This window comes from Anabrus simplex, chromosome 1 (genome assembly GCF_040414725.1).
Source record: "Anabrus simplex isolate iqAnaSimp1 chromosome 1, ASM4041472v1, whole genome shotgun sequence".
Classification (NCBI taxonomy): domain Eukaryota; kingdom Metazoa; phylum Arthropoda; class Insecta; order Orthoptera; family Tettigoniidae; genus Anabrus; species Anabrus simplex.
In genome coordinates this window covers 1,208,368,630-1,208,394,123 of record NC_090265.1, presented here as the reverse complement: position 1 = coordinate 1,208,394,123, position 25,494 = coordinate 1,208,368,630, and the positions used below count along the sequence as shown (strand labels likewise).

The following is a 25,494-nucleotide window of genomic DNA, read 5'->3' as shown; positions in this document are numbered from 1 at the left end:
TTAGGCTTTCTTCCAGGAGTCCCGGGTTCACTGCCTTCTGCCATCATGAACTAATTCATTTTCGAATGAGAGATGGTACTTTCTCTTCAGCTCTCTCGTAACACAGCAAGTGAGTAACCCCAAAGGAACAAATTAAACTGTAGCAAATCCCATTATGATATTCGTTATTTAAAAGGGGCCCAACATCTACATTATCGGCCATCATGATACTACTCCTACGCGATAATTCATATCCATTTTTACAATGAATTCAACACAAATACAGAACCAAATATTACGTTATAAACACACACAAATATGTGGCCACCTCTGAAATCCAAATGAATATGGCCTAGCTATTATATGATGGAAGACGATGATTCGGATCTCTGACGATTCACTCCGGCACTCCTTCCATCATCCGAGATGACTAAACTACATCAAAATAATACTCGCATGCATAATGATACACCTGGTTAAGTACCAATGAGCTTAAAAGAACGTTCCAATGGACACTACTGGCACTAAGCATTCTACAAATTTCCCGAAAATAAAATAAAGAATAAAGTAAAATAATCAAATCTACCCATATTAAAAATATCTAATTCACTCAGACTTGATACTAACTGAACACTGTACTTCTAATGAGCACATTTACATTTTAAAGAAAGGAAAACCTATCAATTATTATTCACAAAGAAATGAACTTTAAATGGATATTACGTTGTGATACGAGTCATGGTAATAAAATTGAGGTACTCAGTGTTATCTTCCAGTACACCTCGGATAACTACGGGACGTCCATTGGTCGATTTATTCTTTCATGGCCTCCAGGTAGACTGCTATGACGACCAGGTCCAAAATGGAACTCCTAGGATGAAACTCCATAATCATTGGCACTAGAATCTCCATGGTAACTACGGTACACAACACACACAGTTAAACCCGTTACGTACGCCTGCTTCAAACACGCACTGGAAGGCCCTATTTTTGATCCCATGTCCCGGGATCAGAAATACTAATACGGGGTTATTAATTAAACACCCACATTTAGTTTAGTAGTGACGTCTTAGTGTAAAGCCCTGTGTCTCTGCTCACTATACCTATTATTATGAGGGTTCCAATAGTCTCTTCTTTGTTTTAGCTTATGACGGTAATAATAATATGTTCAAATTCGTGCTATAATTTACGATCAAATAACCCGAACGCACACTCTCATATATCAACAATATCACCCTTCTCATACACCAATTGTTTCAAGTCATTTTCATTATTCTTTAACATAAAAGTTCACATACAAAGGATACTGTTGCTCGGGACTGTCACACATATGTACGGTACCTCACGAGATAAAAGCACGGAATGCCTTCGGGTGACACTTCCCACACCTTATATCAGCTGGGAAGTTTCCTCCTCTCAAGTTCCCATACACCCAATTCTCGGTGTATTAGAGGCTCAATAGCGCGATAACCAGGCGAACAGTGATCTTGTAATATGGTTAAGAATCGCCCGGACAAAATCTGATCGCAAAATCCACAGTAATGAATAAATAACTGTCCTCCTTTTTAAGCTCACTCAAGGGACTTCTCCTGTCAAGTGGATGTCGAGACATTTTATACATGGCCTCTGTAACTTTCTACTACTATATAATCATATATTCCTCCTTTTAACAGGAGATTATCGCCATAAAGAACGTCACAAACCCTAAATAAATTCACAGATGACGAACAGCTCTTTTGGATCCTTATACAGTGCAGTATTATTCAAATCGTCAATTCCTTTCATATGGAAAACGAAGTTGGCCAAGCTGTTTTAAAGATGATTCCGAGATTACGATGCTAAAAACTTACCTCTCCCACTCACAAAAAACTGGTGGTCAGGATAACCCCTCTCTTCTTTTCATCCTGGTGTTCTCTAGCTATGCTTGGAGGAAATAGTCCCTAGTCTCACGCTTGGCATTCCACGCTTCGAGTTCCCGCGAATTCGCTCCCAGACAAAGAAATGCGCACTCACTTGATCGCTAGTCCTTGCTTCATTTCCCTGTCGGGTACGGTACGCAAAGTCAATTATTAACATTGTATCACTTAACATTTCCTGAAGGATTCCAATTGAAGTTGCATCATCTTCGTACAGTTAACATCTTCTGCATAGTACTGGACTGCAGCGAGCCATATTCCCCACCGCGTTATTACAGGGGTGGGTGGCAGGGGTGCATTGGGATCTTTAGTCCTGAATACGTGAATTCTTCTCGGCGATTTAATGAACACTTTTTCCTCACTAGAAATCAACTTATTCACATTAGGATATACTGCTCTAATTTCTTCACATAGTTTGTGTAAACCATTACCTTAGCAGTTACTGAAGATTAACGCTATAAGCTGCCATCCTCGAAAGCTCGGGTTTGATTTCTGCTACTGCCAGAGATTTAAGACTGGCAACGCACTGACATTTTGTTAGAAAGGTCCATGAAGCTCACGTCAGAGAAATATTGAATTCGTTTTTTGAGTGGCTAACTCGTGTAAGACTGCAATAAGTTTCTTTTCAGCAAATCGTGCCGCTTTCGTGGTGCTGTCGATGACTCATTGCCACTCTATTCCCAAGATAGCGGATTCGATCATGGCCGTGGTCGGTGGTATTTTGTTTAAATGTGATAAATAGACCTCGTATTTTAGGCAAAATCCTATTTTGTTCCTTAAGAGATAACTTAAAATGAAGTTGCATTTACATGTTTCATGTATTTATAAGGTTAGAAACGGTAGTCCTATAGTGCCTAAAAATACCTAAATTGGCGTTAGAAACTATTTTTGCCTATATTCCTATAATTGCTATATTTTATTCCTAAATCGATTAAAAACGCTTTTTATTTAGTCGGAGGAACTTAAATATTTGCCGACTCGTTTTCAGTATCTTGAATAATATTTTCTTGAAATACTTTTCAGACAAAATGTGAAGCTGTAAACCAATTACCACTCCCCGGAAGTCCTTAAGAACCTCCCGCTGTGAATGCTCCATGAAACTCTTCATTCCATTCTGTGAGAAATTTTCATTGCGTCCGTTTGCTCAGTGTGTGCATTATGCCGAAATTGGCAGCTTCCAAGACATCCTTAATTAAACAGTGATTGCAGGAGTTTCCCCATTTCACGTCGGATGGAAAAAATATATTCTGCGTCGTTTGCAGCAAAGAGGTAAGTGAAATTTGTTTTATATTTCACTCAGAAGTACGTACTTTGGTGTGAGAGTCGTACTTAATACGTAGGCGTTCTATATCTCTGTTGTATTAACGTTTTGTACATTTTATACATCAATTCAGCGTACATACACTAAACGAAGTATAACAGTAAATATGAACTGGGGATTGTAGCGCATCCTGATCCCTCGATTTTTTGTTTATAGAATCGTTAAAAACTGACCATGTTTGTGTGGTACTGTAAGGTATATTCATTTCGGAGAAAGGCAAATTTTCAAGCTGGTTTTAGAAGAGGAATAATAGTACAAACGTATTGAAAAATGAAAATATCGTGCTGCCGTAGGGAACCTAAAAATACGAGGTGGAAATTGTAAGAAAATTAGATATGCATACAGCAATGATTCTTTTGATAAGCGTACAGTAAATGTAGGGAGGAAAAACACGGAATTCAGCCATGCGCGGGCGTCAGTACCGGTAGTAACAAAAATGATGGCCAACATAATCTAACCGAACATAACGAAACAGGAAAAGAAATGAATTAAATTCACCTCTATTTTGTTCGGCTCCTTGGTTGAATGGTCAGCATAGTCACCTTAGGTTCAGAGGGGTCCGGGTTCGATTTCCGGCCGGATCGGAGATTTGAACCTTAAATGGTTATTTCCCCTGGCTCGGGGACTGTGTATTTGTACTGTCCGAAACATTCCTGAAACTCACACACAATACTATCGTCCACTAAAAAAGCACGCAGTTTCCTGTACACGGCAGATGCCGCCCACCCTCGTTGGAGGCTCTGTCTTACAAAAGCTGGACCAGGATAGGAGTAGTCACATGGAATTATTACCTCTCCTGCGTCACTGAAAGGTCCAGGGTGTATGTTTATTGGAGGGATCGGGAAGCGCTACAAGGCCCTATAGTCTTCTGTACATATTTTCATCTGGCCTATACACTTGCACGGTTTACACAATATTTGCGACTATTTATTGTTGTCGTTGTTTCTAGGTGTCCAGTGAAAGGCGATCACATCTTAGTCGTCCAGGGGATTAAACATCAGGAAAATCTGCAAAGAAAATCAAATCTCAAACAAAGATTATTAACAACGGAATCGCTAAATAAGGAAAGCAAAGACGAATTCCATGCGGACTTATACAGAACTCTTGTGTCGGAAAATATTTCTTTCAACTCACTTGAAAATCCTTCCTTCAAAAGTGTTTTACAAAAATATTGTCATCGGAACATTCCAACCGAATTAACTTTAAGAAAAAACTGGGCACTCTTTACGAAGACACAGGCGGATAAGGGAAGATATAGGAGACTCATACATCTGGATCTCTGTCGATGAGACTACTGACACTCTAGGTCGTTATATTGCCCACTTGATAGTCGGAAAATTAGATCCCGACACGCCGTGTTCGCCATATTTGATCTGCAGCAGACAGTTCACTAAAACTAATGAGGAGACAGTTGCTCAGTAATTTTTTTTTTGCTACTTTTTTTACGCCGCACCGACACAGATATTTCTTATGGTGACAATGGGACAGGGAAGGCCTAGGAATGGGAAGGAAGCGTCCGTGGCCTTAGTTAAGGCACAGCCCCAGCATTTTCCTGGTGTGAACATGGGAAACCACGGAAAACCATCTTCAGGGCTGCCGACAGTGGGGTTCGAACCCACTATCTCCCGAATACTGGATAATGGCCGCACTTAAGCGACTGCAGCTATCAAGCTCGGCAGTTACTCAGTTTGTAAATAAAGTTCTCAAGGTGCTTTTCCCCAATAATATGGACGAAAATAAGGTGCTTCTTACTTTTACTGATGCAGCCGCCTACATGATCGCTGCTGTTAAGTTGCTGAAAGTATTTTACCCTGCTTTGATTCACGTCACTTGTCTTGCTCATGCTATGAATCGCGTGGCTGAACAGATACGTGCCGAATTTCCTAGATGATCTCCACTAAGAACATTTCTGTAAAGGCTCCCACACGAATCCAGTTGTTCCGCAATGAATTATCTGATCTTCTACCGCCACCAGAACCCATCCTTACGCGCTGGGGACTTGGCTTCAGGCCATTGTGTACTACAGCGAACATTTTGATGCAAACAGAAGTTTTGTTCTTGCCCTAAATGAAGATGCCATGTGCATCACTTCGGCCAAAAATGTTCTGAAGAATTTCTCAAGAAATTGCCTACACCAGGTCCCATTATACTTTTTTAGTCCCTGTTATTTCTGCACTTGAGTCTTCCGGGAAACCTGTTTACGAACAACTGGATTTGTTAGAAGAGGTGAAAGAAAAAATCAGCTTAGCTTCAGGCCCAGCTGGGGATAGAATACGGGACAGGCTTAATAAGGTACTACAGAAGAACCCAGGACTGTCAACGCTTCGTGCTGTGGCTGGTGTTTTGATTGGCAAAACTAACGTTGAACGTGACATCTCCCCACGTCTTGTACCAAAATTCAAATACAGCCCTGTAACCTCTGTTGACGTTGAGCGTGCTTTCTCAGCCTACAAGCTAGTGTTATCAGACGAGCGGTGTAGCTTCACAACAGAAAATCTAAAAAAAGTGCTAGTGATATACTGTGCATCAAATTATGGGCAGTAACGTGCTTGTAATTCAATGTTTTAATTATTTAGAGATAAAAACTCAAACATGTGGTGAACCAATGTGTATGTGAAATATTGTTTTAACATGTTATTGCCTTATTACTTTTATGCATTTAGAGTTATTATCAATTTAGAAAATTAAAAATGGTATTTTAATTGATAAGTGCTTATTAAAATACGTAAAACTGAAGCTGCCTAAAACATATTTTAGAATCTATTTTTGACATACTTGAAAGCCTATTTTAGGCACCTAACATACAAATTTTAGTGCCTAAAAATCCGAGGTCTGGTGATAAATCTATGTCGTTAGTTTTCGGCACGTTGAAGAATTCAAAGGCAAAGTTCCGACACTCTGGCGTCTGCTAAGACCGCTTATAGTAGAAACAGACGTTAAAATAATATTCATCTTCCTGGCAGTTTTCTGAATTTATTGATGGTTGCATTACGCGTGGATTTGGCCCAGTTTTACGACCGGATTCCTTTATTGAGATCAACCCTATGATGAAGTATATACTGTATCCACTACTGCGTGTATCTGTGATTGGTGATTGGCAGTGAGGTGCGTTGTATGTAGATGAAGAGTTGTATATTAAGAAGTCGGCTACATATATGAACACTCATCACCGGAGCTGGAGGATTTAACCATACGCTGTTAAAATCCCCGCCCTTACAGCAGCCAGCGATAGAACACGAGACTCTCTGAATTGAAGGCTGCTGCGTTCACCATTCAGGCAAGGAGCCGGAAACAATAAATAAATAAATAAATAAATAAATAAATAAATAAATAAATAAATAAATAAATAAATAAATAACATGTCCTGACTGACTGACTGACTGACTGACTGACTGACTGACTGACTGACTGACTGACTGACTGATTCATCAACGCCGAACCAAATCTACTGGACATAAAGAAATGAAATTTTGGGTATACACTTATATTGGAGTGTAGGTGCCCAATAAGGGAGGATGTTTGGATATTCCAACGCTAAGGGGGTGAAAGGGGGGGGGGGGTGAATTGTTTAAATGAGTATATCTATATCTCAAAACTAAAAATGTACAGACGTAAAAAATGGTATTTGGAATCTTCTTTACAAATTAAGAAACACGTATTGTTTTGTTTTCGGAAAATACCATTATGGGAGGTGAAGAAAGGTGAAAAAGGAGTTGAATACCTTTTATGAGGTTACTTCTATCTCAAAAAGTGAAGATGTTACAGTCATGAAAATTGGTATTTGGAATCTCTTTTAAAAATAAACACGAAATTTTTATTTATGGAAATCTACTTAAGGGGGATTAACAGGAGTGACAAACGGGGTGAATTTTTAAACGAGTCTATCTACAGTATATCTCAAAACGTAACATGTTACAGACGTGAAAATTGGTATTTGGAATCTCTTATAAGTAAAGAAAGATAGATAATTTGTTTCCGGAAAATCCACTTAAGGGGAACTGAAAAAGGGGTGAAATTTTAAAATGAGCATAACTACAGTATATCTAAAAAACTCGACATGTTACAGACGCGAGGACTGAAAGGAACATGTATTTTTTGTTTTTAAAAAAACACATAAGGGGGTTAAAAAGTACTGAAAAGCGGCTTGAATTATTTTTATTAGGATACTGATATCCCCAAAACTGAAGATGTTACAGACGTGAAAATTGGAAATTTGAAGCTTTAAAAATAAAGAAATACGTATGTTTTGTTTTCGGAAAATCCACTTGAGGGGGTTAAAGAATTATAATATTAGTTCAGTTCTTTGTATGAGGATACTTATATATAAAAGGAACTAAAGATATTCCAGACGTGAAAATTGCTGTTTGGAATTTTCTTTAAAAACATGCATTTTTGGGGGAAAATCAACTTGGGGGAGTGGGTGAGAAAGGAGTTTAATTATTTTTATAAGGGTACATATATTTAAAAACTTAACATGTTACAGACGTGGGCATTTGTATTTTAATCTCTTTTAAAAATAAAGGAACATGTATGTTTTTGTTTTCGGAAGAAACACTTATTAAGAAAGGACTGAAAAGCGGGTTGAAATATTTTTATTTGGATACTGATATCTCAAAACTTAAGATGTTACAGAAGTGAAAATTGGTAATTTGGAGTCTTCTTTAAAAAAGAAATACGAATTTTTATTTTCGGAAAATCCACTTAGGGGCCGAAAAGTGTTGAAAAAGCGGGTGAATTTTTAAAATGAATACCGCTGCAGTATATATATAAAACTTAACATGTTACAGACATGAAACTTGGTGTTCGGAAAGTTATTTTAAAATACAGGAACATGTATTTTTTGTTTTCTGAAAAGTCAGTTAACGGGGCGAAGAGAAGTGAAAAAAGTGTTTAATTCTTTTTAGGGTAATACGTATACCTCAAAAACTGAAGATGTTTCAGACCTGGAAATAGGTATTTGGAATCTCCTTTGAAAATAAAGAAACATGTTGCTTTTATTTTCAACTTGAGGGAAGACTGTTTCTCACATGTACAGTTCTATGTCACATAGTCTTCTTAGCTACAAAAGGCAATACTGCAAACGTGGTTTACAAAGAGTTTCTGGGGTAAACTGAAATGAAACTCAATTTTTCGGTGAGTTTTTATACTTCAGGGATTTTCAGATAATGTCTTATCGTTAGTAGGCCTATCGTACCGAAGAACTTTTATCAAATTACGAAATTCACGCGAGTGAAGCCGCGGGTAACTGCTAGTAAATAAATAAATAAATAAATAAATAAATAAATAAATAAATAAATAAATAACGGAAAAAATAATTTGTTTATTTTTTTTTTGTAGAATTTTGTCTTTGTTTTCGTTGATATCTATATGAAACCATAAATGTCTTCAGTGGTTGAATCTTTAGCCGTAGTTTGTAGCCGGCTTGGTCCCCAGACTCAAAACTCAGCGGTTGTTACTTGTGGAAATGTTTGAAGAACAAAAAATACAGTTAAAATCCCTTAGTCCTGCAGATAGAAATTACTGATAAGAATATATTTCCAGCCGGGCTGAGTGGATCAGACGGTTGAGACGTTGGTCTTCTGACCCCGACTTGGCAGGTTCGATTCTGGCTCAGTCCGGTGGTATTTGAAGGTGCTCAAATACGCCAGCCTCATATCGGTAGATTTACTAGCACGTGAAAGATCTTCTGTGGGGCGAAATTCCAGCACATCAGCGTTTCCGAAAACCGTAAAAGTAGTTAATGGGACGTACAGAAAAATATCATTATTAATATATTTCCATTGCCGAAATAGAGATTCAACGAGCTTCGGCATTTATTATGAAATATCAGTTGGAGTTAGAAGACCATTATTTTCGCCATATGGACGAGTTTTAAACTACTTTCCAAAACTATTTGAGGACGATCGTCGTTTTCCTGCTTACATTCCTTTCTATAAGAGAGTCTAGAAGAACAGTGCATTCTCACCTAAGTACTTGAAAATCACAAACTTGCAACTTTTCAATAAATTTAAGAGGTTTTGTTTTAGACTTGGCACACTTGACAGGTTTCCCCACTTCTCAGAAGGAACAGGGGTAACACAACCAGTGAACCGATTTGATCCATGTGCAGAAGGAGCTGAATGTCAGCAGTACATGAAGGGCAGTATTACACTGCTTAGACTAGTGTAAACTATAAGTCATCGATAAAAGATGGACCGGAAGGCGAAAGGAGCGAGTTTGGAAGTAGGAATTATTAGATTTCACAGCTAATGCGAATTATTGCGAGACATTTTTAGAATAGTGCATAGACCTGTAACAGCAATCCAACAGGTCGGTAAACGAAAATCGTTACAAAATTAGCCACGAACTGGACGGCCAAGAAAATTAAGTGACACTGAGGGCCGATCTATTCTAACAAAAATCAAACGATCGCTTCTAATTTCATAAATTCAGTGGTAAGACGATTCCAGGCTATTATCCAATCCAATCCAATCCAATCCAATCCAATCCAATCCAATCCAATCCAATCCAATCCAATCCAATCCAATCCAGTCCATTAAGAGGATGAAATTTCATGTGAATTGAGACTGTTCGAATACTTACTGTGCCAGTATTTTGAATGCACATTCAAAGTTTTCTTTAATCTTTTGTTATCATGGAAATATTTTATTTTTCTTATTATGTAACATTTACATATAAAGGAACATTCGTGTTACCAGTATGTATTCGCTATAAATATATACGTAACCAAGAAGATATATAGTCTTTTTGTTAAAAATGGTTAGTGTTCGAATATTTTTAATATTTTTTACAAGTTGCTTTACGTTACAACTGAGACATATAGGTCTTATGGCGACGATGGGATAAGAAAAGGACTAGGAAAGGGCTAGGATTTGGAAGGAAGCGGCCGTGGCCTTAATTAAGGTACAGCCCCAGCATTTTACCTGGTGTGAAAATGGGTAACCACGGAAAACCATCTTCAGGGCTGCCAACAGTGGGGTTCGAACTCACTATCGAGCCTTTATTGAAGTACTCATTTAATTAATCAGTCATTTATTCGAATGTACAGAGAATATTTCATTTTTATTAAGTGCTAGTAACTGGCAGGAACATCTACATTCTGCAGCACATGTCGCAATTTCTGCAGGGAGCTTGGAACTCGGGTTTGTTTGCTCGCCAGCTAATTTTGGAAGGTGGAATTTCGACATGACGTACACAAAGCAGAACAGGGAAACAATAGAACACCAACGGACAACATTTCGGATGCCCGGCGAGAGGCTAGAGAAGCCTGCGAGAGATGTTTGAAGTAAGCGTCAGGTACGCGATTTGTTGAGCCAATGAAATGATAGAGCCATGGTCTATGTGGCTAGGCATTGGTCTATGTAGGTGATGGCCCCGATCGAGGATACAACGGCATCTTTGAGGACGAACTGATAAAAACAATGACCGCGTCAGTTAATTATTCTATTATTCGGCGAATTTCTGTGCAGATAACATCGTGAGAAGAAGTTTTTATTTATGTGAGTGATCGTGTGGGGACTTGTAAATGTTTTTAGAAGACGTTCAGTCTGCATTTAATCTATTCAAGTTTTCTAATTCTGGGAGAATGGCATTTAACTTTCGATTTCCAGAGGGAAAGAACAGTTTCATTTAATCATGTCGAATGCATAATAGCCTGCCTGTCCAAATGGTTTCCCGAGGGGCATAAACTTTACAATTTCCAGTCCAGCTTTTAAATGGGAAATATTTGACCCAGTTACGGGATTAGATAAGAGAAGCGGTTCCCCGACAGAATGTGAACTGGTTTCACGGTCAGTGGAAATTACCCCGGCTGTAGTATTCTAGTATCCGGCAGGTTAATCTTGACCTAGTTTCTACATCGTGATCGAGGGGATGTTTAGACGACATCCAGAAGCAGAAGCAGCGACGGAAAATACATCACCTTTCTACGCCTCGATGGAGACCAAAGGACTGATCCAAGTCTTTTCTGAAGGCATCATCATCATCGATATGGCTGGCTAAAACAAGATGGGTCGGCTGTTTCTGATGGCTTGCGGCGATAATTCAACGAAATAGATGAGTACAGAATTTTCAGTGTAATTTTGTGAGTGTGAATGTGTTTGATATTGCAAAAGGGGATGGGTTAGTTTTGATATTTAATTTCAGTAGATTTAGCTTTTGTTTGGAAGGACTATGTCCTATTTAAAGTAAATGTTAGGGAGCTTGTTAATGTAAATATAATTGTAACGTAAATATGGACTGTTTGCATGAGGTCGCAGCTTGATTTCTTACTTTTTTGTTCTGATTTATTTAGCTGAGTGGTCAGCGTTATTTCTTTTACGAGTCAGTCTTTTTATTTTAGCCTCATATGTTTTTGATTTGTTTTGCTTTGGTGTTTGAGACGCAGTGTACGTCTCGGGGCTTAAATGTAAATAAGGATTCAGAATTAAAGTCAGGAAGGACAAGATTGATTCACGAGTTCCGCGAGCGCAGTTTCGTATTTCGAGTTCCGAATATTAGAAAAAAATATTAAAATTTATTATTATTTATTATTATTATCAAGGCGAGTTTCTCGAGTTGTAGGATTGAGATATTTCAGTAACTTTCCGATGTTCAGACATGATCTATAGTCAATGTGGCAATTCCTTAATTTCAGTTTATCATACTCATTACAGAGGTGGCCACTTTATTATTCATGTTTAACTTTGAGCGCGAGTGCTTTGATTTGTGACCAGCGTGGTCTTGTTTCTTTTCATGCGAGCGTATGTTAGACGACGTCATTTTATATACTTTTCCAGATTCGGCAACTTTAGGACATGTTTTATTATTTGTGTGATTTTGAGTAAGAGGACGCGTTCCTCGTCTGCAAGGCATGCATTTTCTGATTGTGTGACTTGCTTCGGGTAGACTGTTGAGCAGCATGTGTAAAGGGTTGGACCCTGTGGTTTTGATGTTTGCTTCAATATTTTGGGAGACGTGGATCTCCGCTTTTGAGTCGTTCCGCCGTGTGTTGGAGAGGATGATATGTTTGTCTACCGAGGAGAGTTTTATTTGAGCGGTCTATACTTCGTGATTTAAATTGTTTCTGTCCATGTCTCTACGGTTGTTGCAGTTGACGAGAGTTTTATTTTGCGACGTTTTGTTCGGATTTTCTTTATGATATAACCGCGCTGAGTAATATTTTTGTCTTGAAATCTTTTTCAGGGAGCAACGTTGAATTATGTGTTGAAAGTTAAAACCTTCTTTGTTTTTTTAAAAAATTTGTGTCATGAAATTTATTTCAGGAACCTGCGTTGAATATGAAGTGTTGCTTAAAGTGTAATTTGTTACCTCATATTTTCCATCGAGGCTTTCAGCGAATGAGAGTTACGTGAATGCCGCATGCTTTTCTTGGTGAGCCCTGGAAAATATGAAATCATGTTTATGTTTTTTTGAATGCATATATTTTGCAATTTATGTGATTTTGATTTAGTGTGTTTCCGATCCACATCGTTTGTTGTGCTTATGAGATTGCTCATTATTCGAGGTGTACATATTTTGTGCGTAGGATGCTTTCCCACTCAGCGTGTTATAATATTGTAGAGTTAGATTAGTTTTGTCACACCCTTCTGCGCATTAAATCACGTCTTTTCTTAAGGTTAGGGACCCCACTGCAATGTCAAGTGTGCAGAAATGGGGAGCGTACTCATCTACAATTGAAAGGGTTAACAAGAAGTAAAGCCAGGAGCATGATGCGAGCACGCAAGCCCAAGGTGTAAAATTAATGAAACTTCAAGATTTGATATGTTAAGTATGTGTGTGGGCATACATTGTACATTTGTAATATATTTCTGATTCTCAAGATGGACTTCATCAAGCTGAAACAAAACTTCAGAATCATGTAAAAAATTGGATCATTTGATACTTTTGCTATTAAAAAACTATTTTGCTTGTTTATTTTAATAAACAGATTTTCCTCCAAAAACTGACATCAAACTTTGCCTTGGTTTACTTATAGTTGTTTGTTGACCTCACTGGGTCCTTATTTAGTTATATGTTCCCCATCAAATCCAGGGTGTATGTATTTTAGGGCATTATTTTTATCATAGTTCGAATTGAGCACCTTGGGTGCGGCTGACTAGTCTGGGGAAAATTGCCTAGATGGTAGAAACGGGGACACTATCTCCCGAATTCATGCTCACAGCTGCGCGCCCCTAACCGTACGGCCAATTTGCCCGGTTACAATTTGATTAACGCCGCGCCGACACAGATAACTCTTACGGCGACGATGGGACAGGAAAGGCCTAGAAGTGGGAAGGAAGCGGCCGTGGCCTTAATGGAGGTACAGCCCCAGCATTTGCCTGGTGTGAAAATGGGACACCACGGAAAACCATCTTCAGGGCCGCCGACAGTGGGGTTCAAACCCACTATCTCCCGGATGCAAGCTCACAGCTGCGCGCCCTAACCGCAAGGCCAACTCGGCCGGTCCCGATGGAAGGTTAATGATTTTTCCTACGTTTTGTTTCCTGTACGAGATGTATATGGATGACGAACTACTATCGGAGGTTACAAATCCAGGATAATCTTCTCCGCCCACACCCAAATTTCCCTTCTTTGATCAGTTGTGTCGGGCTGTATTTGCCATTTCTTATGGTATGACCGAAAAATCTGCATTCCTGTGTTTTGTCATTTTCTGGCACGACATCATGATGCATCGCACTACTACTACTACTACTACTACTACTACTACTACTACTACTACTACTACTACTACTACTACTACTACTACTACTACTACTGCTACTACTACTACTACTACAGCCCTGACGTCCACTAAACTACGGACTTTTATACACTGCGACACATTATTAACATCATCTGGTGAGAAACCCTGTCCAGTAAAGAACTTTGGAAAGCAACCTGCAGTATTAGCCCCCGTTTTGTAGTTGAGATAAAAAACAGAAGAGGAAAGTTAACATGGAGTGGTAGCACACTGAGTAAGTCAAGTGGATCAGTGGATAAGACGGCTTTAGATTGCAGCACCCAAGGAGCTTGAAGGAGAGGTAATCCAAGAAAGACGTGGAGAACATCTCTTGAGGAAGAAGGCTTTGAAATGGAGAAAACTTCGAAGGAGGTTGATTACAACAAGGACAAGAGGAAGACCACAACTGAGACCTTCTACGGATGCACTGTATATTCCAGTAGGAACAAAGGGAATTAAGTCAAATAAGGCAAGTCATTCTTCGATTTATTGAGGCTGTAAATGCGAATTTGGTTCACCTTGAAGCACGTGGATTCCATTCATCGTCAGGAAATCGAGGATTGACGAATTAAACTTTCACTACTGGAGAGGCACTACAACCCTAAGGTTCACAAAGCATACTACAAAAGTGAGTACCAGGTTAAATCTTGGATATAGGGCTAAAAGTAGTGGAAGTATTTACCTTCCACGCCTCCAAAAATCTTCGTGGCTTGTACAGAGATTAAAAGTAAACTCATGTCCTCGAGGTGGTGCCGCTCCTTTCAGGCACACCCCCAGTGGAGGTGAGTTGAATATACCATTTCAACCACATACCAGCCCTCCTGCCATTCTTAAATTTCTGGCAGTACCGGGAATCGAACCCGGACTCCCGAGGACGGCACCTAATAACACTGTTACTTTACAGAGGTGGACTACAGAGATTGATTGGCTACATTCTACGAAGGGTTCTTCTTCTTCTTTCTCCTATGATTGAGTGAAGAAGAGATGATCTCCATGAATTTCCCTTAAAACGACAATCACCACCACCTACTGCACTAAGTGACACGATTTTCTGTGACATAGCTGTTAACATTTTTCCACCTATCCTTCCCTTTTCAATAAGTGTGTTGAAAACCTTCAAGATCAGCATTACACAAGAATACTAACCAAGTAACACCCCAATACCCAAGAGTGCGATGAATGGTCGCCGTCGACCTGCCCGCAGACGACAGCGATCGCTCAGAGAGCCCAAGACGGGCGTGACGAAGAAGCCAACCAGCGGGGAGAGTCCCCACACCATTGTCATGAGACGATGTTCCACACCGATCTTGAGCAACTGTGGAGATACGAAGGCGGTTTCCGCGGCATACGAGAATTCTATCCCCATCACAGCAGCTGAGACACGAACCAGCTCAGCGCGGGTCTTCTTCCTGAAATATTCACCAGATACTTTTATATGCATTACACCAATTCATGTTAATGAATTACTACTAAGATAATTTACTGTGATTAAAATAGGTTGGGAAATACAGAGTGAAAAAATAAGGTACGCCCAAACTTCCAGGACTAGTTTCTAACACGTAGAAGAAGAAAATATGTTGTATGGACACGGGCCCGGAAACGCTTTATTTCCATGGTAGAACCTATTTCCTACAACTCTTTATAGCACATTAATATTGGGACACTGTCACATCAGAAGAGGGGGAAAGCATTCTCTCCAATGACTTGGAAACATTGAATGCATACTACACGAAGTGGAGACTGCCCAAATCTGGCCAAGACAGAAGTATGCTCATTCCATCTGTGTAACCTAATAGCTCACCAAAAGTTCAACGTTGTGTTCTGCCAACAAAGAATTAAACATAATTTCAACCACAAGTACCTTGGCATCAATTTAGACCGTTCTTTAACATACAAAACCACCTGGAAAACACAAGTCAGAAACTTACGTCACGAAACAACATCATGAAGAAACTAACTGGGACTACATGGGGAGCCGATGCATCCTCACTACGCACTACTGCCCTCACCATGGTTTATCCAGTGGCAACGTAGCGCTCATACTGGGAAGATCGGCGTCCATTTGAACGAATATATGAGAACCATAACATGCACACTAAAATCCACCCCAGTCCCGTGGCTACATACTATCAGTAAAATACCATCTCCGGAACTGAGACGACAGGTAGCAAATATGGTGGAAAAAGTTACAACATCCTGATCATCCACAGAATCTCTCAATCCATGAGGTCCTTATTGACCTACCCCCTTCTCGTCTTAAATCAAGGAACCCAATATGACATGACATAACTGGCTTCAATATCCAGGAAAAATGGCGTCAAAGCTGGAGCTCTGCACGTGTGAAACACCAATGAATCCATGACCCCACAACTGGACTCCCAGGATTTCACGTGAAGAGACACCAATGGTCTAAACTCAACCGTTTAAGAACAGGCCACGTTAGATGTAATGCCATGCTACATACGTAAGGACTTCGAGAATACCCTGCCTGCGACTACGGAGTCCCCTTCCAGTCAGTGCAGGATATAACTGAGGAGTGCCCTGTGAGGAAGTATGAGGGACCAGCGCGAGATGTCATCAGTGCTACACCTCCCTTCTTAGAATGGCTACAGCAACTGGATATTGATTTGTAAATGTGAACGCTGCCAACATTCCTGGCCTTGTATATATTGTACATTTTCTTTTGTGCCATACGATAAATAAATAATGGGAAGCATACAGGAATAGAACGTACCAGCATATCAAATGAAATGTTGTAAATGCCCTCTCGTTAGCAGTCCGCCTTCGCAGTGTTTCCCAGAGTCTTCGTGCCCGTATCATTGCCAAAGGAGGGCATTTTGAATATAATTCATGTTTGAAACAGTTTCATGTAGTCGGGTACGTTATGTTACTGTGTGTTTCCCATGGTTAATGAAGGCTTACTATGCGAAGTTGTAGAAAATGAAGTCTAATATGGAAATAACGCGTTTCTGGTCCCAATTGAACAATGCTGTGTCTTATGGCAGTCAGTGTGCTAACTGAAGGATTATGTATATATTTTCTTCTTTACGTGTGAGGGAGGTGTCCTGAAAGTATGGCATTACCTTACTGTAACACTCTGAACAGGAGGGATTCCTAAACTTCCTCCCATGTTGTTTTCACGACCCAGAATACTACAAATACTAGTCTTTTAGGTTTATGCCATGTTAAGTGAAGAACACTGATGGAAAAGTTATCGTACCATGATAACACTGCTTGGTTTTCTGAGAGATGAACCACGACTATAAAATGCTGAAAGATTTGAAATAACGTTATATTCTGTTGATGAAATGGTACTCGCGATCATGGGCGCATTTAAGGCCATTTTTCTTTCTCTTACACTAACCGAAATATATTTAATCATTATATTTTTAAAGCTAAGTACTTGCTTTAAAGTTGGATGTTGGTCATCTAGTTAGTGCCACGGAATAAACTTAGGGTAGGGTGATCAGTTCTTCCCCGTTTCTTCTTTAACCAACTGGAAACGCCGTTAGGCATTTGATAAATGCATCTAGGTCTACTGTATATGAGTTGTAGTGTTACATGTAGGCGTATTTTAATCTTGTGTATAAATCAACTACTACTGTACGTTTTGGTGAGTATTCCGTATTAGAAATATGATAATAGTGCTATAGATTTTACGTTCTGCCAGCTATTTTTATGGTTCCCGGAGACGCTAAGGTACCGGAATTGTATCCCAAAGGAGTTGTTTTACGTCCTAATAAATCTACCGACACGAAGCTGGCGTATTTGAGCAACTTCAAGCGCCATACGACAGAGTAAGGATCGAACCCACCAACCTCAGTTCTGAATGGCAGCGCTATACCGTCTGAGCTATTTATCCAGGTAGAAGAAACATATCAGGAACGAATATGTAATTGAAAATGTAACAAAAATACAATTTATCCTACGTATGTTACATTTTTATATTCTTCCTTTCTTTCTGAATTCTTTTACCCTCCAGGGTTGGTTTCTCCCTCCGACTCAGCGAGGGATCCCACCTCTACCGCCTCTAAGGGCAGTGTTCTGGAGCGTGAGACTTTGGGTCGGGGGTTACAGCTGGGAAGGAGGACCAGTACCTCGCCCAGGTGGCCTCATCTGCTATGCTGAACAGGGGACTTGTACGGGGATGGGAGATCGGAAGGGATAGACAAGGATGAGGGAAGAAAGCGGCCGTAGTCTTAAGTTAGATACCATCCTGGCATTTGCCTGGAGGAGAAGTGGGAAACCATGGAAAACCACTTCGAGGATGGCTGAGGTTGAAATCGAACCTCCTCTACTTAGTTGACCTCCCGAGACTGAGTGAACTCCGTTCCAAACATCATACTGCTTTTCAAATTTCGTGACAGAGCCGGGAAACGAACCCGCGCCTCCGGAGGTGGTAGCTGATCACGCTAACCACTACATCACAGAGGCGAACACATAGGCCTATTGATATTACCTTACAATACATAATTTAAATATTGCTATACTCATATTGCTAATTCTAAGAGGTTCCTCTGGGAATCAGTGATATAGTGTCGGTCTGTGGACTCCAAGATCGTGGGTTTAAACCCAGCAGAGGTGGTTGGATTTGAAGGGTGGAAAAAGTCAATTGACATTTCATGTTGTAGGTCGTCCGCATGTTAAAATTCTCTGCTGACACATTTGGTGTTCACCCGCCAAAATTAATTAAAACACAGGTATAGATCACACAACAGACGTCTGGTTTACTCTTCCATCTGATAAAGTAAAGCGTAGAAATTGACGAAGCATGCAGCCTAAATGGCGTAAAATTAAAATGACTGAACACGGTAACTGAGGCTATATTGTTCATGGTATGGGTTACTGTAGTCAGGTCCTACTTCATGAACCATGGGCAACGGCTGAGTGGCCTAGTAAGTGGTCCTGAGAGGTCGGGATACCAGTTGCTACGGAATGGGAGTGGGCATCTCGGACATATTCTGAGTCATTGCCCTCCTTGTGCTCAGGCGGCTAGGACTATGCAATCCACCGATGGTCCCTAACCCGTTAGAGTACAGTATCATCCTGCTTTACGAATTTACCGAGCTCAGAACATTTTAAACAAGCCTCGGACCTATGGGAGTAACGGAGTCCCACTCCCATTTGACAGGCGAGGGACTCCTTGGAAACAACTTGGCGAACGAAATGGAATTCGATGGGGGACTATCAATATTAACGGGGATTATGGAAGAAAGAAAGTAGAACTGGCTGAGTCATCAAAGATGATGCATCTGGATGTGCTAAGAGTAAATGATATTCGCGTAAGGGGAGATACCGAGGAAGAGATAGGAGATTATAAAGTGTACTTCACGGGTATTGAAAAGGGAAGGGTAGAGTGTGGGGTAGGGCTATTCATCAGGAATACTATTGCACGGAACATAGTTCCTGTTAGGTACGTAAATGAGCGAATGATGTGGGCAGATTTGGCAGTGGGAGGAATCAGGACGAGAATTGTCTCGTTGTATTCACCATGTGAGGGTGCAGATGAAGATGACAAGTTTTATGAAGCATTGAGTGACATCGCAGCCAGGGTCAACAGCAAGGATAGGATAGTGCTAATGGGCGATTTCAATGCAAGATTTGGAAACAGAACTGAAGGATACGGAAGGGTGATTGGTAAATGTGGGGAAGATACGGGAGCTAATAGGAATAGGAACGTTTGCTGGACTTACGTGTTAGTATGGGTTTAGCAGTTAAGAATACATTATTTAAGCATAAGAGACGATATCTTAACCGACTTCAAATTCAGAGAATCTGTTAGGAATATACGGGTTCTCCTGGGATTTTTTGATAACACAGATCACTATCTGATCTGTAGAGAACTAAGTATCTCTAGGCCTAGGATAGAGAAAGTGAAAGTGGAAGCATGGAATACGGATAGAAAATCTCAAGGACGAGGAAATTAGACAGAAGTACATGGATATGATTAGTGAGAAGTTCCGAACAATGGACAGTAAGCAGGTTCAGGATATATATACAGGGATGCTGTAATAGAAACAGCACGGAAATGCCTAGAAACAACTGGGTATAAAGATAGGCAAAATTGAACATGTTGGTGGAATGTTGAAGTGAGAGCAGCTTGTAAACGCAAAAAGAAGCCTTAACAGAAATGGCTCCAAACAAGGGCGGATGCAGACAGGGAATTGTACGTAGATGAAAGAAACAGCAAATAGTTGTAAAATCCAAAAAGAAATCGTGGGAAGATTTTGGTAATAACCTGGAAAGGCTAGTTGAAGCAGCAGGGAAACCTTTCTGGACAGTAATAAAGAATCTCAGGAAGGGAGGGGAAAAGGAAATGAACAGTGTTTTGGGTACGGTAATTGAGGTGAACTCATAACAGATCCCAGGGAATCTCTGGACAGGTGGAAGGAATATTTTGAAAACTTCTTAACGTAAAAGGAAATCTTCATGGTGGTGTCGCGAACAACTGAGCTCATGGGGAGGAGGAAAATGATGTTGATGAAATTACGTTTGAGGAAGTGGGAAGGATGGTAAATAAACTCCATTGTCATAAAGTAGCAGGATTAGATGAAATTGGACCTCCAGTTGTGAAGTATAGTGGGAAGACAGGAATGAAATGGCTTCATAGAATAATAAGATTAGCATGGAGTGTTGATGGGGTACATTCAGATTGGATAAAAGCAGTAATTGTACCTATATATAAGCAAGGGAACAGGAAGGATTGCAACAACTAAAGAGGTATCTCATTGATTAGTATGCCAGGCAAAGAATTCACTAGCATCTTGGAAGGGAGGGTGCGATCAGTGGTTGAGAGAAAGTTGGATGAAAACCAGTATGATTTCAGATTTTCTGTATGCGTCAGGTAACTGAAAAATGCTACGAGATGAATAGACAGTAATCTTTATGTTTCGTAGACCTAGAGAAAGCATATGAAAGGGTACCGAGGAAAAAGGTGATTGGAATGCTGGGGGACTATGGAAATAAGGGTAGATTATTAAAATCAATCAAAGGCATTTATGTTGACCATTGGGCTGAATGGAATTGAATTTATTGATGATGATGATTTACATGCCACTGAGGCTGAAAAGCCTCTTTATGTAGCTTCTCCGTATAACACAATACAGGTTTATGAACACACTAACTACATTTTATAATATTAAAATTTTAAATTAAACATTAAACTTAAAAAAAATTAAAATACAGGTACCAAATCCAGTAAAATTAAAACATAAATTATATAAGAATTAAGAAAGTATATCCTTAAACTTATTTAATATTTTAGACTACAAGAATATAAAGAATATAAAACTAAAACAGAAATAATTTTCTTGGAAATATACATATTTCTGATTGTTAGACATAAGAATGCCTGATCTCAGCCCCTTGTGTACTCCTCCAGGAAGATAGATGTTAAGGACTGCTTTAGTTGGGTACAGTTACTGTCATTTGCGAAACGGTGAAGACTAAAGACATTAAAGATACGGAATGCAGTGCAAATAAAAGATTTGTTAAATTTAGTGGTACGGTGAAGGGGAATTTGAAGGGTAGTTTTTGTAAATCTATTATCTCTGTTATGTACTGACTCCATAGATTTAAATGCATTGTAAAGGTAGGGTGGGGTCTTCAGTTTGAGAATTTTGTGCGTAGCAACGGCTGCTGGGATTTCCCGCCGTTCATGGAGTTTCAACCATTGCAGCTGTATGTAATAGGGTGTTATGTGTTCATCACGCCTGGCATTTGTCACGTAACGAACACATGCGTTTTGAACCCTCTGTAGTTGTATGTTCAAAGTTTCAGATAAGTCGTTGTATACGACTGATCCATAGTCAATTATGGGGAATAGAAGACTTTTAACAAGTAGTTTTCGCATGAAAGGTGGTGTAGATGGCACGTTACGTTTCAAAATATGCAAGGAATACACAACTTTTCGGATTACATTGCAGTGAGAATTGATGGTGGAATGAGTTCTTGGTTCAGGGTACTTACAGGGTTTAGCCAAGACTGTAATCTTTCAACTTCGTTGTTCGTAGTTTACATGGATCATCTGCTGAAAGGTGGAAAGTGGCAGGGAGGGATTCAGTTAGGTGGAAATATAGTAAGCAGTCTGGCCTATGCTATGACTTAGTCTTAATGGCAGATTGTGCCGAAAGCCTGCAGTCTACAGTTTAATATCTTGGAACTTGAAAATAAGTGCAGTGAGTATGGTATAAAAATTAGCCTTTCGAAGACTAAATTGATGTCAGTAGGTAAGAAATCCAAGAGAATTGAATATCAGATTAGTGATACAAACCTGGAACAGGTAGATAATTTCAAGTATTTAGGACGAGTGTTCTCCCAGGATGCTAATATAGTGAGCGAAATTGAATCAATGTGCAGTAAAGCTAATGCAGTGAGCTTGCAGTTGCAATCAACAGTATTCTGTAAGAAGGAAGTCAGCTCCTGGACGAAACTCTCTTTACATCGGTCTGTTTTCAGACCAATTTTGCTTTACGGAAGCAAAAGCTGGGTGGACTCGGGATATTTTATTCATAAGTTAGAAGTAACAGACATGAAAATAGCGAGAACGATTGCTGGTAAAAACAGGTGGGAACAATGACAGGAGGGTACCTGGAATGAGGAGATAAATGGGAATGAACTCGATGGATGAAGCTGTACGCACAAACCGGCTTCGGTGGTGGGGTCATGTGAGGCGAATGGAGGAGGATAGGTTACGTAGAAGAATAATGGACTCGGTTATGGAGCGTAAGAGGAGTAGAGAGAGACCAAGAAGACGATGGTTAGACTCAGTTTCTGACTATTTAAAGATAAGAGGTATAGAACTAAGTGAGGCCACAGCACTAGTTACAAACAGAGGATTGTGGCGGTGTCGTCCCATTTGCGATCACTCTTATCAGTGATATACAGTCAGGTTGATGTGAGGGAATTCCCTACTGAAGGACTGGTACAGGAAGACATCTCTCAAGTAACTGGCGAAACTACATAGGCTACTAGGATTCTAACGAATCATATGTTGAAACTTTTTACATTACTTATATTTACCGTTTGAGACTGATGCGTTAATACCGGTACTGACGGAAAATAAAAAGGACTCAAAGGAACCTTTTATTTAGAGTTGCCAGATGGTTGTGGGTGTAAAGGCAGTTAAATGAGTTTTAAGAGGTAGGTCAAAAGATGGGCGTATTAAAACCGTTGAATTTTACACTTTCCAATTTCAAAACAAAGGATTTTGCTGTAACACTTTGCTTCTTCCACAGTGCTGCCCCTTTTTTAAAAGCAATTACAGCTCATTTCAAACCCAGCAGTTAACTTACACTTTCTTATACAGTGGGGTGGGAGGACTCAGCTCTGGCCTGTGGATAGGAACTGTCTCGGCGTTTGCCTGGAAGTGAAAATATTAAACAACACAAAAACCATTCTGAGAACAGCCGACGGTGGGGATCAAACCCACGCTTTTCCCGAATGCAGAGCTTGGCTCCATAGCCGTAGCGCGTTAAAACGCGCAGCCAATCAGCCTACTTTCAACTATATAAGTAAAATGATAATTTTTGTCTGTACGCTCGGATTAGATGAACAAGATTCCAGAACTTAATGTTAAGTAAATGTTTAGATTAAAATAAGTTTAAGAAATTATAACTCTAAAATGATAGCGCGAAAAGATGAAATTGCATTCGGGAAATAGTGGGTTCGAACCCCATTGTCGGCACCCCTGAAGATGGTTTTCCGTGGTTTCTATTTTCACGACAAGCAAATGTACCTTAATTAAGGCTACGACCGTTTCCTTCCCACTCCAAGCCCTTTCCTATCCCATTGTCGCCATAAGACCTATCTGTGTCCGTCCGATGTAAAGCCAGCGGTAAAAAAGCCCATGTCATCAAACATCCCTGACTTTTCCGTAAATTTCTGTAAGAGTATCCATAATATAAAGCACAAGGCTTGCCTCTCTTCGTCTCAATGACCTGCATGTCGTAAGTAAGCACGCAGATAACAACAAAAGCTACATTAACGATGGATGGCTACAGCTAGAATAATTACAGTATGTTAAAAACTATAGATTAATATTACCTCAAAAAACGTTTAAGAGAGAAGTGACGGGTTGAGAGAATCCTTATCACACGGTTGCTTGGAGTTAGTCCTAATTAGCAGTCCCCCTGCTGCATGGACATTGGAAAACCCTGATAGGCTGCTGATAATTTTACAGTGATCGCAAATGGGACACGAACTGGTCTTTCTTCACATTCTTTTTTTCCACTGTAATGGGAGTGATCGCAAATGGGACAAATTTTGCTGTGATCTCAAATGGAACTGATCGCAAATGGGACACAACCATTGTGGCGACGTTTAGAAAATTCACAGAGGCTTGCAGACCGAACGCTGAAAGACATAACGGTCTACAATGATAATCTATGTATGTGGTTATTATATTCACAGCGTCATCAGGCTAATTAACATACGGGTATAGGTGTATTTCAAATCTTCCAGCATTACTACGGCAGTCGGGGTTACTGAGGAAGCAGAACGGGCCAAAGCCTACGATCAGCTTTCCTAGACCTTAAATTGTTTCACACAGCATAAACACAAAAGACTGATAATATGTGTAAGTTGGAGAAATTAAATTTCCTGAGCTTGTTTTAGATAGAAAATAATATATGTCAAAAAGAAATGGATGTTAGTAAGTCACCTGTAAATGTGCGAGTAGTCATGCGGCGTTTGACTGTTGTCCTTTTGGAGCAAATTCAAAGGGAATCCTGGGCGGTGTGGGTCTTGTTGTCGCCTAGCCTCCCGCCATTCACTCCAGTGCGTCCGTACTCCTTCACGCCATGTGTGCAGGCGGCCTACCAGTCCTTGGTACTCGCTTAGTTTGTCCGCCATCTCTCAGAACCCTATTACGAAACAGTACATACAGCATAAGATCAGATGTAAATAGTGTGGAGTGCTACCAACCTGCTAGAATTTGGCCAATCATAAACTATAAGTATGGTCACATAGTTTATAGCAGAATGAGTGTAACCAAATATCAAAATGTGTCTCTCATTGAGCTCTTGAAGTCAAAGTTTTGCATTATTATTATTATTATTATTATTATTATTATTATTATTATTATTATTATTGAAGTTATATTTATGCACTTTAATATCATGTCTATAAAACTGTTAGTAAAAACAAAGAACAATATATAGTTCTGTATTGTTTTATTCGGGTCATCAGGCCATAGACTGGTTTGATGCAGCTCTCTCTGCTACCCTATCCTGTGCTAGCCCTTTCATTTCTACGCAACTACTGCATCTTTTATCTACTCCAAACTGTTTTTCATGTTCATTCCTTGGTCTCCCCTACGTTCTTACCACCTTCACTTCGTTCAAAAACTAACTGAACAAGTCATGAGTGTCTTCCGATGAGTCTTATAATTCTATCCCTTTTTTCTGGTCAAAATTCGCGAAATCATTCTTCTCGTACCAATTCGATTCAGCGTCTCTTCATTCCTGATCGTATTTACCCACCTCACCTTCAATATTCTTCTGAAACACAACATTTTAAAAGCTCATATATTATTTCTAAGCTAGTTGTTGTCCATATTT

General features: G+C 39.8%; 1 protein-coding gene across 1 annotated transcript in view; it reads right to left on the bottom strand.

The window, feature by feature from the left end:
- Positions 1 to 24,787, bottom strand: part of lovit (loss of visual transmission) — a 108,553-nt gene extending 83,766 nt beyond the window's left edge. The window contains exons 1-2 of the mRNA XM_068225650.1: positions 24,597 to 24,787; positions 15,083 to 15,345 (exon numbers count right to left, since the gene is read on the bottom strand). Coding sequence (XP_068081751.1) covers positions 15,083 to 15,345; positions 24,597 to 24,787 — 454 coding nt within the window. The remainder of the gene's footprint in view (positions 1 to 15,082; positions 15,346 to 24,596) is intronic.
- Positions 24,788 to 25,494: the final 707 nt, after the last annotated feature.